The sequence below is a fragment of the Lepisosteus oculatus genome, chromosome 7 (genome assembly GCF_040954835.1).
Source record: "Lepisosteus oculatus isolate fLepOcu1 chromosome 7, fLepOcu1.hap2, whole genome shotgun sequence".
Taxonomy (NCBI): Eukaryota; Metazoa; Chordata; class Actinopteri; order Semionotiformes; family Lepisosteidae; genus Lepisosteus; species Lepisosteus oculatus.
The window spans coordinates 39110915-39126731 of record NC_090702.1 but is presented as its reverse complement, the minus strand read 5'-3'; the positions used below and the strand labels follow the sequence as shown (position 1 = coordinate 39126731).

The window sequence follows — 15817 nt, the reverse complement described above, 5'->3', positions numbered from 1 at the left end:
CAGGACCATTAACCAGAATTTTTCCATCCTACAGGATGATCCCTCCATTGGGGCCCTCTTTTCTGATCGCCCTATCATCTCATATCGCCGACCACCTAATCTGCGTAACCTCCTTGTTCACAGCTCCCTTGACCGCCCTCAACAACCATCCACACCAGGCACTTTCCCTTGCAACAGAGCTCGCTGTATCACCTGCAAGTACACAGCCACCACCACACTCATTCAAGGCCCCTCAGGACAATTCCGGATCACCCAGACAGCATCTTGTACCTCCAGCAACCTTATTTACTGTATCTCTTGCAGTAAATGCCCAGCCATCTACATTGGAGAAACAGGAAGGAGACTCGGAGACCGCTTCAGAGAACACGTCAGGGCTGTGAAGATTAAAGATCTCTCCAAGCCCATTGTTTCTCATTTCACCTCTGACGGCCACGACCACACTAATCTCTCCGTCTGTGTTCTCAAAGACGGTTTTCCGAACTCATACATCAGAAAGACCACTGAAACTAAAATTATTCTGCAGTTAGGATCACACATTCTCCCTTCCCTTAACGACAGATTACTGTTCTTTTAAATTTTCTCCATTCATTGGAAGTTTCATTTCACACCTCTCTGCACCCATTCTGACTTCACACCTCTTGATTGGCCTCTCTTTCTGTCCCCTGCTCCCGCCTCTCACTCCTCCTCCCTCCCAACCTTTGTTCTCCCGCTACTTTACCTTTGCCTACTGCCCTGTCTCTCTCACACCTGAAGAAGGCTCCACGGCCGAAACGTTGTGTTCTCTTTCTTCTTTTTTTCAGCATGGAATAAACCTATTACTTGTTCCTTTGCAGCCTACGCATGCTGACGCAGCTACCCACCTGAACTACATATCCCAAAATCTTATGAGTATGGGTTTTAGATTAGTAACAAAGCATGAGTCTGACATAAGTTTTTGCTTAGATATAATTGTCACTGGACTGAGGGAGGTTTACAGGTCTTTCTTGAAATTATATCTGAAAGCAGTAAATATGCTGTAATAGACTGTCCCATATGCTTTACAAAGCATGCTAAAGCACATGCAGGAATATTAATGTGGAGTGGAGATATATAAAGGATTTTATGAGCACAGCTTGGCCAAATTAATGGTTCTCTCCTGTTAGATGTGATCTGAATTATAATGAGCAATGTACATTAAAAAATAAAATGAGAATATCAAGAAGTATATGCTGGCTGTTTTCCCTGTGGAATACTCATTGCCCCTATTCAGCATCATTTAACATCACAAAAATATCAGTGGTACATTTCTTCATTTTTTAATGTAAAGGCAATTATGAAAAAAAATCACAATTTGTTCCCTATAAGTTTATTAAAATAACAGGAAGTGTATAAGAAGCCATATTAAGCTGAAACTAAAAATGCTTGGCACATTGTCTTTCTAAACAGTACTCCTCCTATATTTTAAATGGTAAATTGCCAGTTATTTTTGTATTCTCTATCAACATGATTTGGAATTGATAGTTGTTAATGAACTTGGGTTACCATTCCAAGCCCTAACCTTGAGCACAAAAGGAGAGTGAGACCTGTGTGTGCATTCCTCTGACATGTCCACCTGGCAGAACTGTTCATCATTTGCTGCAAGCTCTACAATGCCTTACAGGAATAAATGTGTGCTCCTATCTCTGCAGCGAGAAAGATATCCTCAGGCGAAATCAATCCCACTTTACATTTTGTGCGTTACTTCATGGGCAATCCCAGTGAAAGTTAGCTAATGACATAGCCCAATATTCAACCTATGACATCAGTGCTCCAAGATAACTTTTTTACCAATTGAACTACAGTATGTACTTAGGAGCCCCTTTGCTTGTTCTTTTCTTAACTCATACTGTATATATCTTAGATAAAGCATTACTTGGAGTAAGGGTGTATTTTTTATCTATATATACTAATAACTATTTTGTAGGCTTATTACACACTAATTTAATTGCAAAGTTCAGTAACATTCAGAGGTAGGCATGCACTTGTTCAGAGCAGTTCTAACTGCGAACCCAAATTTACCTTAGGTGAGTCTGAATAGGAGAGAAATGCTAAGCTAAGTAAATAGCACTATGGCACTTTTACACCAACTGAGAAACAGGAATGGAAAACAAATTAATGTAATTATTTCCATAAATACCTAAATATTTTGATACAGTTGAGGCTACGATGCGGCCCCCAGGTCTCATGGAGGTTTTCATTGTTTGTAGTCCTCAGCAAAGTTACCTTATTCTTCTGAAGATTTGAGATAATGCGTATTGTTTTACTGTGTTTACACAGCTGCTTTTGCCAAAATACAGATAATCAAAGTAGTATTACTAATAATTTACTAAGATAATTGACAGCACTGTTTAATCATCAAGACAACCATCATCATCCAACACCCATTATTTAAATCACAAGTTTGTCTTGAGAGAGTTCCCCTTTCCATTCATACTTGAAGCCAATTTAAGTGCAGATAATCTGAACACTAAAAGACTACCAGACTGTGAGATTTATTATAGAAATTGGTTTCCATTCCTTTATGAGCAAATGTTCTCTCTTTGGCCTGTGTATTATGATTATAGGGACCAAAATCTGTTATCTTTAACGTGTGTAGAAAGTATTGCTCTGGACCTTATAGACCTGTACTGTATATATCCATTCATAGTGTAATTGTTGTGTTATTTATTGTTAAATGCTTGTGCTAATTAAGTTGGACCTGATTATTATACTATCAAACTGTATAGTTAACACACCCCGTGTAATTCTCAGTAATCCTTGATTTTTATAATTTGCTTGCATAGCAAGGTGGTGCGAGGACCTGGTCTTGAAATTGATTAAATAGCCTCTTTATTTTATAATTTAACATCCCCATTTTTAAGCAATATCTTATCAGAATTATTACAGCATTCACAATACTTTGGAACTGATTTTATTTGATTTGATGTCCATGTCTGAAATGCAGAATTCTGATTGCTTAAAAAGTTTTGGCTATTTTATTGTCCCTTGTGCCTGATTTTACAAGGATTTTAGCTATAGGAGATTTAAATATTCATGATCTTTTGCAGTAGAATTCTGTGGTCTCTGAATTGCTTTGGCTTTACTCATATGTACTGTATGTATGATAAAAGACAAATACTAGAACTTATTTCATATGGTCTGTCTGTTAATGACCTTCAGGTGTGTGAACTGTAAACTTCAGAACTATCGAATTGTTTTGATCTAGAGCTTCCGCTAACTACTTACAAACTTCAGTGGATAATGTACTATCAAGATTCATAACAGTTCGATTATTTAGATTTGCTTTCCCAATTCAAGTTTTCCTCTCAGTGGTCCTCAGCCAAATAGACCTGAGGACTCCATTATGTTATACAATTTCATGCTTGGTGGCACTTAAGATTGTTTAACTTGTTCAGCTGCAGAAAAAAACAGTGGTTTCATGTATATGTCATTCTCCTTGGTACAACAACCAGCTTTGCTCTATGAAAACTGATGGCCATACAGTATTCATGCAATCTCTCTGCAGAAATTCTTTAATTCCCCAAAATGAAACTCACCACATGTTCCTTGGATCTTATTACCACTGACTTGCAGTGTTCAAATGTGTAACTCAATTTCTGTTTGATACACATAGAGTATCAATGAATCATTAAGCTATGATTTTGTGCCATCTGCCCTTAAATGTCATTATTATTCTCCACTAAAGATCCAAATTTAGATATTAGCTAAAATTTACCGAGAAGGCAGGAGTTCAACTTATAGCTGTACCATTTTTGGAAAAGGTTCTAGATTGGGTTGTTACTGTTCTTAAATTCAAAGAAACTTTGCAGGCTATTTCAAAGTGGTTTTATAGCAATCTATACTACAGAAATAGCTAGAGTTGCTAATCTATTGAAGACTACAGACTGATTTTAAGTAATTGTTCTCCTGAATCCTTTTTTGAAGTGAATATTTTAAATCAGATAATCGAGTACTCAAACTGGACTTTTTTATTGAACAATAAATATTGCTTTTAAAATGGGTTTTTGAAAGGTACTGTATATACTACCATTGGCCTTGATTCTTCATAGCTATGACATCAGTTTTAATTTCTATGGTGATGACGCCTAAATTATGTTCCCATAAAACATGACATTAATCAAACGCTATCAGCCTTGTCTCACTGCTTAGATAATGTTTAAAAACTGGAAGCAGTTAAACATTTTTACATCTGAATTATGACATAAAGAGGTATGATTTGATAACCTTATCAGCTCTTTAAATGCTGTAGCTTGAAAATACTGTAGGTGGACCTGGAATCGGTCCCAGTACTCAGGTAAATAATCTCTGTATTAACTGTGATCCAAGATTTACACTTCAAGCTTAAGTTTAGACTTGTATGACAAAGGTTCTTTTGATCTTTGTAACATTGAACATACTGTACTGCATTTGTTTAATATTTGTTTAGATTTCTCCCAGTCTAGTGAAGAAAAGTTAATACATTTTTTTAAGCTTCTTCAAGCACTCTTTTTCACATTTTAACATAGTGCTTGCTATTGTTTCTAAAGTTGTAGCATGTTCAGACTGCTGCTTATGTATTAATTATCTTAAATTAAACTAAAACTCATGTTGTAAACAAGTCTCAGTGTGACAGCAGACGTGAGCACCACCACCAGTTCTTGGGCTTTGTTACTACAGGAGACTAATCTAACAATGTTTTCTATGCCAATATCTTACAGCCACTCTACTTCCAGAACGTCATCTAACCTTTAACTACGGCTGAAATGTTTGAACAGTTTTAGCTTTTTAACATTTTCTGGTTTAGCCTGCTAAAACTGGATATGTGGAATTTGGAATCAAATTCCAAATACAGTTTAATTACCTTAATACCTGAAAATCTTAAGGGTTTGAATAGTTATGTTTTTAATTTTCTGTTGGTTATATCTTGCATGTCAGTTAGCACTTACATATACTGCTTTAAAACTAACTTTTTTATCTTCTCTCTAAGATTTTAATGTATCTACCATAATTTGTATGTTGGGATTATGTACAAAGATTATTCAATATTATAAGTGCCCAGCAGGGTGTCTTCATTAAAGTATTACTATTAGAAATTAAACTTAGAGTACAGATGCAAACTGTGTAATGTCAGTTTTCTAAGCAATCTGTGATTAAAACAAGCCCCATGTCTTCATCTCACGACCTCTTGTGAGATCTAAAATAATTTGTGCAAACACCTTGTTTAAAATAGGCAGGGCCAGGATAATAGACACACCAACACAGCTGAACACATCTGTAGGGTTCAAAAACTGCTCTTTTTTCATAAAGGAAAAAAAATAGCCACCATAAGCCAAACAAAACCCCAGCTCCATTTTGAGCTGCTGACTGACTTCTTCAGTCCCTTTGTCACCAGCACCAGCCATGTGGCTGCATCCTGGCTTCATCAAAAGACATTCTGAATGCCAGTCTTCAATTACAAACAAGAGGAATTTATTTTCCATTAAATAATACAAACGTTTTGAAACACAAACTCCAGTGACTATCCAGAGATCAACTTCCTTACAGTCCCTTTTATAATTTCTCCTATCCCAGGAGGACTTTCTTCCTTAAAACATCTACTGACATTTATATACAGTAATATTCACATATATCATTACAAATCTAAGTACATTTTAATTTTCATGGTTCCTTATTTTAAAATAACCATTAAGCTTTTAATACTTTCAAACAGAAAAAAATAACTAATGTAATGTATGTACAAACACAGTCCAAATCTCTCTGTGAGGCATTTAAATACTAACTTCCAAAATCCAAACACTCATTTTCTTGGTCTATCCTTCAAAAGTTCCTCATTAGTTTTTCTTCTTCTCCTCCAGGTATTTTCCCAGAGGTCGGAGGGAATGGGTTTCCTGCACTGTTGGCAGGGCATTAAACATTTATGTCTAGCTATCTCCTGTGTATGGGTTTCCTCCACTGGGAAAGGAAGGGAAAGCTCTTCAGTGGAAGTAGTGTCTGCAAATGTTAGCATGGGCTGAAGGAATAATGTATGACAGTTTATATGAAATAGGAATTTGAGAAAGCTAGATCTAGAGATATTTTAGATCATCATCATTATTATCATCCTCTGCTGTGGATGAAATATTCACACAGACTATTTATCTTCTGGTATCCAGATTAATTGACTTACGCAGGAAGCTTCCACTTGACCAATTGCCTTCCTATAACTTGTCATGTTTATTGAGGATAGCAACAGCTCATTCCCTAAAGGATTCTGGGAAATCTGGTCCAGACAAGGCTGTACCCTCACAACCCAACAAATGTGTATACACACACCTATGTAATGACAGTCCGGATTATCAATGTAGTTTAATTTGTCTTCTGTGTTATGCAATCACATTGTTTTGTCCGCAGTTCTGTTTTTCATGTTCACATTAAGTTACAGTTTTTCACTCTAGTCTAAACTCACGTCTTATTTCTGGGGTTTTAGGTTTACATTTTGACCCATCTCTAAACCATACTTCTTTGTAAAATAGTATTTTGCTTCTTGGACAAGTTTGACATTGAGAATCTCTCTACTAAACAATCTAACTGCCTTTTGCAGCATTTTCTAAACAGACATTATGACCTTAGTGTTGCTCCCTGGTTTCTACAGGCTGGGTAATCAAACAAATGTCAAATGCTAAGGGGATAGCAAAGTGATTGAGAAGGGAGAACATCTTTCTTTTTCATACTAGTTGTAAAATAGAAATAAGGACACTCTCACACTAAATAGGAATGTAATCAAAATAGATAATGTAACAATGACACATATGATTAGCAATTAATTTTATGTTGCCGTTTTTTTATTTTGACAAGTTAACAACTAAAATTGTTCTTTACATTTTATTTTACTATTTGTTTCATTATTAATGCACAACAATGCAGTTTTCAAGCTTTATTTGATATTCCAAAAAATGTATCAAATTTAAAAAAATCAATCAGTTCTGACATTTATCACTTCCTATTATATTCCTAAATTATGTTTCATTTTTTTTCTATAGGAAAATATTTTACTTCAGCCAAAGTTTAGAATATTATGTATTGCCTATTGATTATATTATCATTAATTTCATTTAAGAGAAAAGCAGGTTTTCTAAATGAGAACTACATATAGTGAAATATTGCTGTAAGAAAGCTTTACATTTATGTATATGCATATGTACTGTATCTTTTTTATTATAAAAAACACAACAAAATGGCACATTGGCTGTAGTTAATTGTTTTCTTAACTGTGAAGCTGTTGCAACCGTGTATGACATTTTTCTAAGAAAAAGTAATTAAGTTAAATAAAAAGCTTTTGACTGTAAGTGGAATTAAATCTTTCCATAAAGCAAATATTAAATATTTCCTCTCCGGCATCTGTGTTTCAGGGAGGGGAAATTATTTGCTCCAGAGGAAGCTGAAATGATATCACACAGCATGTATTCTAATTTAGGGGGTATTTACATGCTGCTTCAACCCTTTAGTTCAAATATGGTATAAAGACTATTAAGCATCTTTGTTGCCAGTCAGATGTAAGCCTTAATTGTAATTTTACTACAAATTCTATTGATGAACAGAAAATGCAAGCATTAAAGCAGTCTTTAGACAAACAAGGCTGATAGAGCTATCAGTAACTAAGCTTTTTTATTATTTTTTTAATCTAATTTATATGGACTTAAATTGTTTCTGAAAAAGTGTAGCAGGCAGCATGGTGCCACAGTGGTTAACTGATCGGGTGGGTTTGTTCCAAGTGCTCCAGTTTCTTCTCAAAGTACAAAGACATACTGGTTGATTAATTGGCTTCTGGGAAAATTGGCCCAAGTGTGTGTGTGTGTCGCATTGGCGCCCCATCCAGGGTATAACCTGCCTGGAACCCTTTGCTTGGTGGGAAATGCTCTGACTTCCCCGTGTCCCCGTACTGGATAAATCGGTTAAAATGGATGGATGTAAAAATTCTAACTCATTCAGTGTAAAAAAACAAAGAGAAATCTTGGTGTCTGTAACTTAGCATGGTAACTTGGTAAGAATATGTAAAAATGCAATCAGACTGGCATATTTTACCTTAGAACTGTAAGTTGGAAAAAGTAATATAATGGAACGAATAACAATAGTGAGGTACTTAAAAGTGTGATGTGAAGCCCTTGTAGTCTCGTCAAATTATTCTTCAAAGGAGGAGATCCTGTGTAAGCTTTTAAAAGCTTTTATTTACCTAGGGCTTGTGATAGTGTATATCTGGATTTTCTTTTGTAAAATTCTCCCGGAAGATGAATCCCTGGGATTGTGAAGCTAACTGAAAAAGAATACAGTGACACCATTGCAGAAAGCTACTGTGTAACTGAGGAGAGCTTCATCTATTGCTGATAGCAGTGAAATTAAATGCGGAGTCCCACAGGGCTCAGAGGTGAAACCTTATTCTTTTCCCAAAATGTGTTCGTTATTTCGGTCATGGAAAAACTACCAAAACTCTTAACATGCTGATACCATTAAAATTGGTTGGAGAGCTGACACACATCAAGCAATTACAAAAATACAAATAGATTTTGACAGTATTGAAAATGGACAGGTAACTGCAAAGTGAATTTAGCCAATTGGAAAGTGACCAGTGAGATAAGATCAGAGTGGTCATTGCTTTTCTTCATCTTCCTCTTTTACTTTAAGGAAATAGACATCAAAACAAATCAAAAAGTGATGGTGAAAAATGTATATGAATGTCCAAGACATATTGACCACAGAAAGTACAGTATATTTGAAGTCCTTAGTGCTTTCAAGAACCTTTTTTACTGTGTTCAAATCATTTTTGTTGCACACCGGAAGGAAAATAAGATGTACTCAAGTCAATGCAGTTTTTTTAGGAAGATAAACCACAAAATCTGTGTGTAAGTGCTGTCTTTAATCATTATAGGTGCACCAAAACTGTTAAGAGAAATTCTCATTTGCTAAACATAATTTATTTGAAGTTGTACATATATGTCCAGACCATTTGTTATCTGATATTTTTAGATGAACTGTACAGGATATTACAAAATAATTAATTTAAGAAGCAATGTCTACTTCCCAGCAAAAATATTAAACATCCCTAAAGATTAGTGGTTCTCCCTCCCAGAACTCCAGTGGTGTCCACAGAGACAAGTGACCACTCAACCTAAAGAAACTGGCACAGCTGTGTGTTAGATGTGGTTAGCAGTTCAGTCATGGTCTTTATTGCACTTCCTGTTTTTGTTCTGTTCTGAGCTTTTAGTGATTAGGCATTTGCAATCAAGTCTTGACCGCAGTCACTTTTTGTCCTTCTCATAGCACAGTACACTGCAAATAAAAACCTGTTCTGATACTATTTCAAATTATTCAGGAATCATGGAGAATGATGCTGGCAAGAGGAAGTATATAGTATTTTAATATGGCAGTGTATTTTTAAAATGAAGTGCATAGTCTCAACTGTATAAACCATGTACATATCAGGTTACATAAAACAGTAAAAAAAAGGTTACATGAAACAACACGGCAAGTTGGAACATGCTTGGAACAGCATCTAGCATTTAGGCAGTTAGGATAGCTATCAGTGCCACCAACTGGTGAGAGGTGATGGTAACTACCCAATGTAAGTAGTGGGACAGGTAGAAAGCACAGTTAATTTTGCAATGAAAAAAAGAACAATAGAAATTAAAATATAATAGATTATGTAGTTCAGGTAGGTAGCTGCATCAGTCTCCACGGCCAAAACGTTGTGTTTTCTTTCTTCTCATTTCAGCATGGAATAAACCTATTACTTGTTCCTACAATAGATTGTCTGTTAAGATTTTGTAGAAAATAAGTCAAGGATGAGATCCTTACCATTATTATGTCATTACTGTTGTGATCTGAATAGAAAATGCAGTCATTGGTTAAAAAAAATAATTGCTGTTTTAATACACTGAAGAATTTGGGCTCACATATTCAGTATTACATTGTATCCATTAAATGCTGTACCTAATATTTTTAATATTTTTGCCAACAGCTTCATCAACCAAGACAACGTATGTCAGCTATAGCAATCATGCAAACTGAAAACCATTCAAAAGGAAATCCCTAAGGTGCACATTTGCAAATACAGGATTTCTCAAGTATGAAGACAACTGGAACCTTTTACCAGCACTGAAGCATGAGACATTGGTATTATTTTGCTGAAACTGATGGCTAAGACACCTTTCAGCTAAGAAGAGTACAGAGTTTGTTTGCTTGTATGATTAAGTATTAACAGCACAGATATGAAAAAGAACAAAGTGGCTGAAAGCCAGAACAAAAAGAACACTTAGCTTTGGGCAACAAAATGCCATCAGAGTCAACCATATTTGTTGTTATTATACTTGTAAGTATTTTTGTGGTTGTGAAATTTTTTCATTCTTGTCCCAGCTTTGTCCAACCTGCATAACGAGATGAGATTGTCTCTTGCAATGGCTAACTGGATTGAAGCCCTGGGTTGTGAACCTATAAATGCAATGGTTGAAGCATGCCAATTTTTATACAAATAATTTATTTATAATAAAGGAATGTTTTGCAAATGTTTAGCTTTGTTGGGTGTGGATTTAAGACCAGAAAAAAAATCTACTTTGCTAAAATCAAATATATCTATACACTTCTAAATAAAGTTTCCATTAGGCAAACAATGCTATCACCTTTTTGCTTGTTTGCCCACTACACTACCAGTTATTTACCTTAATTGTGATTACACATTACCTAAAAATCTTATAAAACAAAATATTAATTAATCAAGTACTAAGCATTTTAGATAAATGTAATGGGACAATTACAGAGATTCTTCAAAGGGTCAGGGATAGCACTATTCATACTGTAGCTAAATAGAAAGTAATACAAATTACACATGCCAAATTAAGCACTTCCACTTTAAATTGAGCAAATCCCTAAGGGTAATTTAACTCTGAAACACTCCACCTCTAAAATACATTTTTATCATTACAGAATATTAAGGAGAACGTAATGTACATTGTACTCCCCAAACTGAAATTTTTAAACAATTAATTTAATAGAAAACTGAAAGACAACAGGCTAAATGAGATCACAGTGCTTCAGTCAAGAAGCATCTATACTATCTACTCACATTTGAACAGATATTCCTGTAACTTTATAGATAATTTGATCAGAGTCATTTTATATTTGGTCTCATGTGTAGCCACAAAATGAGAACCTGGCTCTTGTTCTGTCCCTTGCCATTAAGCTTATTAAAGTTTAAGCCTTGGACAGAACAATATGATTACATGTGCCAACCTCAGGGCTGAAAAGTTAGAGAGGGGTGACACTTGTGACCAGATGTCCACATTCCAGGTTGAAGAACTGTTTCCTAATAATGATTAGGATTTAGGACATTTAACTAAACAGCTATGAGGAAAAATACAATTAAAAAACTGCGCGTCTATATCAAAGGAAGCATATAGTGACTTAAAGAATCTAAGGCTTCAAGCTTAAAACTCCTCAACCATGAAATTAATTCTCCTGTGTTGTGATAAAAATGAAGGAGGTGAGGTTGAATGATACACACTTCTTGAGATGTTTTCTTTTTTATAGTTTCTCATTGATAGGATCCATTTTTCAAAACAAAGCCTTACAATTACAGAATGCACGAAAGAGTGGTAAATATTTCTTACATATACACTATTACAAAGCTCCAAGTACAATATACAGTAGTAATCACATTTCTTTATACAGGTATATGAATCATACATTTTAATAGAATGTTTTTTAGTTCTGTAAAACACATTAAAATCAAACAATCTGAAGTATTCATAATTTTTGCTTTTGACAAATTATTTTTATTTTCAAATACAACAGCTCTGTTTTTAAGAAAATACAAATTCTGAATCTGCATCACTAACACAATTTCATGGAATTCATTGCTTAATATAAAAAAATAAATTACTGTACCTGAGCTCTATGAAGAGACAGAAGTCAGGAATTCAGTGGTTTTGCATACCAAGAAAAACATGGAAAATGTATTTATGAAAATATACAAATAACTTGCAAACCTGTTAAAATATTTTGGCTGTTGGTCTATCTGTGGGAATGGATACCATGGTATCGAGGACCTTTCAGAAAAAAAACTAAACAATTTTTCCCATCAGAGAATTGTGCCAGAAAGAGAAAAGCAGATCAGACTTCTAAATCTTTCACAGTTACTTCCATTATCTTCTGTTTTTTCTGTTCCATCTGAACTTTCAATTACTTGAATAAACATTTACTGTACTTATGCACTTTTCTTAATTTTCCTCTTTTGCTTATTTAAGAAACTATAAAGTTTTGTAAAACAAATATGAGATTACACAGGTACTGTAATGTGAAATCTCCCACTAAGGCTAAAAAAATCCTTCTAATGACATTAGGATTGGATCCCAGAAGTCTGGGAGGATTTACATACTGTAAGTCACAGAATCTCTAGGGTAAAAATACAGGCATTTAAACTAGTGTTCATCATACCAGCACCTCTCTGCTATCCCTCTCATCTCCGCTAATTAAGCAATCTGTAACAAGCGGTGTGAAGAACCCTATGCAGGTCGAGTAGCAAACAAGTCCAGTAGGGCAAGGCGTAGTCGGAATCAGGTAGGCAGGCAGTGTCGTTATTCAGGAAGAGGGTGCGAACAAATCCAAAGGGCGAGACGAAGAAGGAGTCGGATTGGCAATCAGTGTCGTTTCCAGGAGGCTTGAAGAAAGGGATCACAAAGGTTTCGAAGGTGAAGAGCTCAGTAAAACAGCAGACTGTTTAATACCAAATAGTGAAGGGAAAGATGGGGTGAGAAGCGAGAGACGTGATAGGATGATTAGCTTATGCGATGTCGTTTTGGGGATTTGGATCGGACTGGTGTCTGATTGACAGGGGAATGCGCCAGTGTTAATCCGAATTATGTGATTGATTATGTGAGAGCGTGACACAATCATTGGATTCATTGAAGGTTGTTCTTCCTTCCTTGTCCATACTGTACACCCTGGCTGTTGTAACTCAAAACAAGGGGGTTTAAATCACACAAACAGTATCAATGAATGTTCTTTCTTTCTTGTAGTCACATTGTTAGTATTTTACTAAATTATATGAAGGTAGATTAAAGGTTAATCAAGACATGAACAAAGAGTTCATCTGAAAAAACAATGTACAAAATTCAAAGGTTAGCATTATGTACCCCTGTTCTTTGACAAACTACAGATGCATAATTGCACTTAAGACCAAAAACACCATCATAATGTACTGCAGTTTCCTTTAATGCTTACAATCTCCACTAACGAGACCTTGCAATGATTAATGCAAGTAACCTTTACTTAAATCATAAATTTTGTGTTTTATGTGTTTGGACCTATTATACAGTACGTATACAGATTGAAACATTCTTGTGCCATGATAGCTATACTCTATAATGGCTGTTTTTAAACTAAATCTGTCCATTGGTTAATATGCATAAGTGTGTGCTATTGTGATAGTCGTGACACTCATGACATGGTTTCTCTTCAATTAAATAAAGGTCATGCTGAAGATCTTTTTAGTTTGACAACGCAATGCCCCATGTTCCTAATCTCAGCAATTGAACTGTTAACAAAATGTATGTGACGTCTGAATTCAAGGCAATGTGCTTTAAAAATATCTACAAGAAAAAATTACACGGTGTAAAGTTAAATGAGATCTGAATGAAATTATGAACCAAGCATTAGACACTGTTGCAAAGGATATGGACTAATAGGAATTAAAAGAAAATTATGAATTATAATAAAATAGCATTTCTTTCTTCTGAAGTTCAGGTTTCACAAGCTGACAGACTCTATGATTACAGTACAATAACTATGTTTTCTTACTAATAATGTCATACTGTATATTCTATGTTTTTATGGGAATTTTTACAATCTCTTTAAACCAGAGTTTCAGGTTCTGGAGGGCCTACAGTATGTGTCTGTAAATTTTCATTAAAACTCAGCTCTTAACAAGCTGGATTATTGGTTTAATGGGACCAATTTAACAGCTTCTTACAACTCTTGAGGTACTTTCAAGAGACCTAAAAACCCTGCAGATACACTGGCCCTCTAGGACCATGATGGCGCACCCCTGCTTTAAATTGAGGATGTCAGTCTATGAACAATCTATAACATACATTTAGACATTTAAATGAAGTTATGAACACACAATTGAACATGGTCCTTCAGATACAGAATTTAAAATAATCTCCATTCACTTCTGCATGTGATACCTCCCTAATGTGCCTGAATCATCCTATAATAGAATGGATTTTGATCTACAGAAGGGGTGTGGTATACTGGGGCCAGTGGGTAATATGGCCCTCGTTTTTTCTTAGGTAAAAGGAAAGGCATAATATTACCAATAGAATGAAGTGTTATTAAAGGTTTAGAATATTCTTTGTTGCCTTGGTAAAGTAGTATAGAACACTGTGTAAAAACAGCAGAATGCAGGTGTTATGACCCCAAGTGTCTAGGGGTAAAGGGGTGTAACATTTAGGATAATTTTTGGAAGCAGGTGGGTTCTGGTGAGGGACTAGGAAGCGTGATATTAAGGGTCGGTGCAAAAGTGACCATTTTAAGTTGAATAAGTGACTGGTATGAAATAAGACACAATAACACACAGGGTAAGGTGACTAGAGTGGTGCCAAAGAAAATAAAATAGCAAACAAAATGGAGCTGGCTAAGAAAGTGAGGGAAAGCTATCCTAACTACAAAAGAAAACCTGAAACACACGGTCTTCGGCGTCTTCAACGCCCTAGCTTACCTCCACTGACTACCCAAAACCATACAAGACAAAAGGCACTCACCCGTACTAAACTAGTGTGACTAATACAAGAATCAACTATGTGTGTGCAAATGTACCCAACAATCTAAACTAACTATACACAAAAGTTCACACAAATACACAAGTGAACTACGAATACAAACAAGAGTAGACAAGTAACAGGGTACAAAAGAACACAGAGGTTGATACAATAACAAGTTTGGGGCAAGGTAATGGCAAAATAAGGATAACACAAAAAAATAAAAGAACAAAGAGATGAACAGAAACCAACAAAACAACAAAGCTGAAGCTATACGAAAACACACAAACACAAAGCAAAACAACAAACCAACAAAGCCGAAGCAAAAACCAAAAGCGAAGCGAAAACCAAAACCGAGCGGAACCAAAGTCAAACAAAACACCCCTTCCTTCTGAAAACCTCCATGTTATATACTGAATAAGATACACTCTGATTGGCTTAGAAGCTGATTGATGATGATATCATACGGTGGTGTGATGGTGGGCCAATGGGGGAGGGAGAACAATCAAAGTCAGCAGTGTGGAACATAACAACAAAATACACATGAATCACACACTAGGACGTAACAGCAGGTAAAAGGAGATCCATTGAGATAGATGTGAGATGCTAAGAACATCTTCCAGATCTGGAACACCATTGTAAAGCTGCGTCCATTTTGAAACATCCTAATGACATATGGTGCTGACTGCTTCTTCTCAATCTGCTATTCCCCTTCTACCCATAATAACGGATCAGAGCTCACTGTCCATCAACCTAAGGATGATCAGTCAATCTGGAGGGTGGACACCAGGACTATACCTGATAACATCCTAACCAATCATCAACCAAGATTTCAGAACTTAAAGGTCTGCACCCAACTGATTTTGTTGGTTAACTGACTGTCACCTCCTCTGTCTCCAATTACACTGGCACTCTGTCTTTTCTAACCATGTGAATGCAAGCAGTGCGAGTCAGGACTGAACTGTTTTTCAAGATGCCAGGACAAAAAAAGTTAGTCAGTAAAAATTATAATTCGGCCTAAGATATTCTTTCTG

The 15817-nt window shown here is 35.6% G+C and overlaps 1 protein-coding gene across 2 annotated transcripts in view; it reads left to right on the top strand.

The window, feature by feature from the left end:
* Window positions 1-10536, top strand: part of grm8a (glutamate receptor, metabotropic 8a) — a 264876-nt gene extending 254340 nt beyond the window's left edge. For both annotated transcript variants that reach the window (XM_069192489.1, XM_006633388.3), the window contains one exon: window positions 9989-10536. In XM_069192489.1, the coding sequence (XP_069048590.1) occupies window positions 9989-10038 (50 nt within the window). In that variant the 3' untranslated portion in view covers window positions 10039-10536. The remainder of the gene's footprint in view (window positions 1-9988) is intronic.
* The last annotated feature ends 5281 nt before the right edge of the window (window positions 10537-15817 follow it).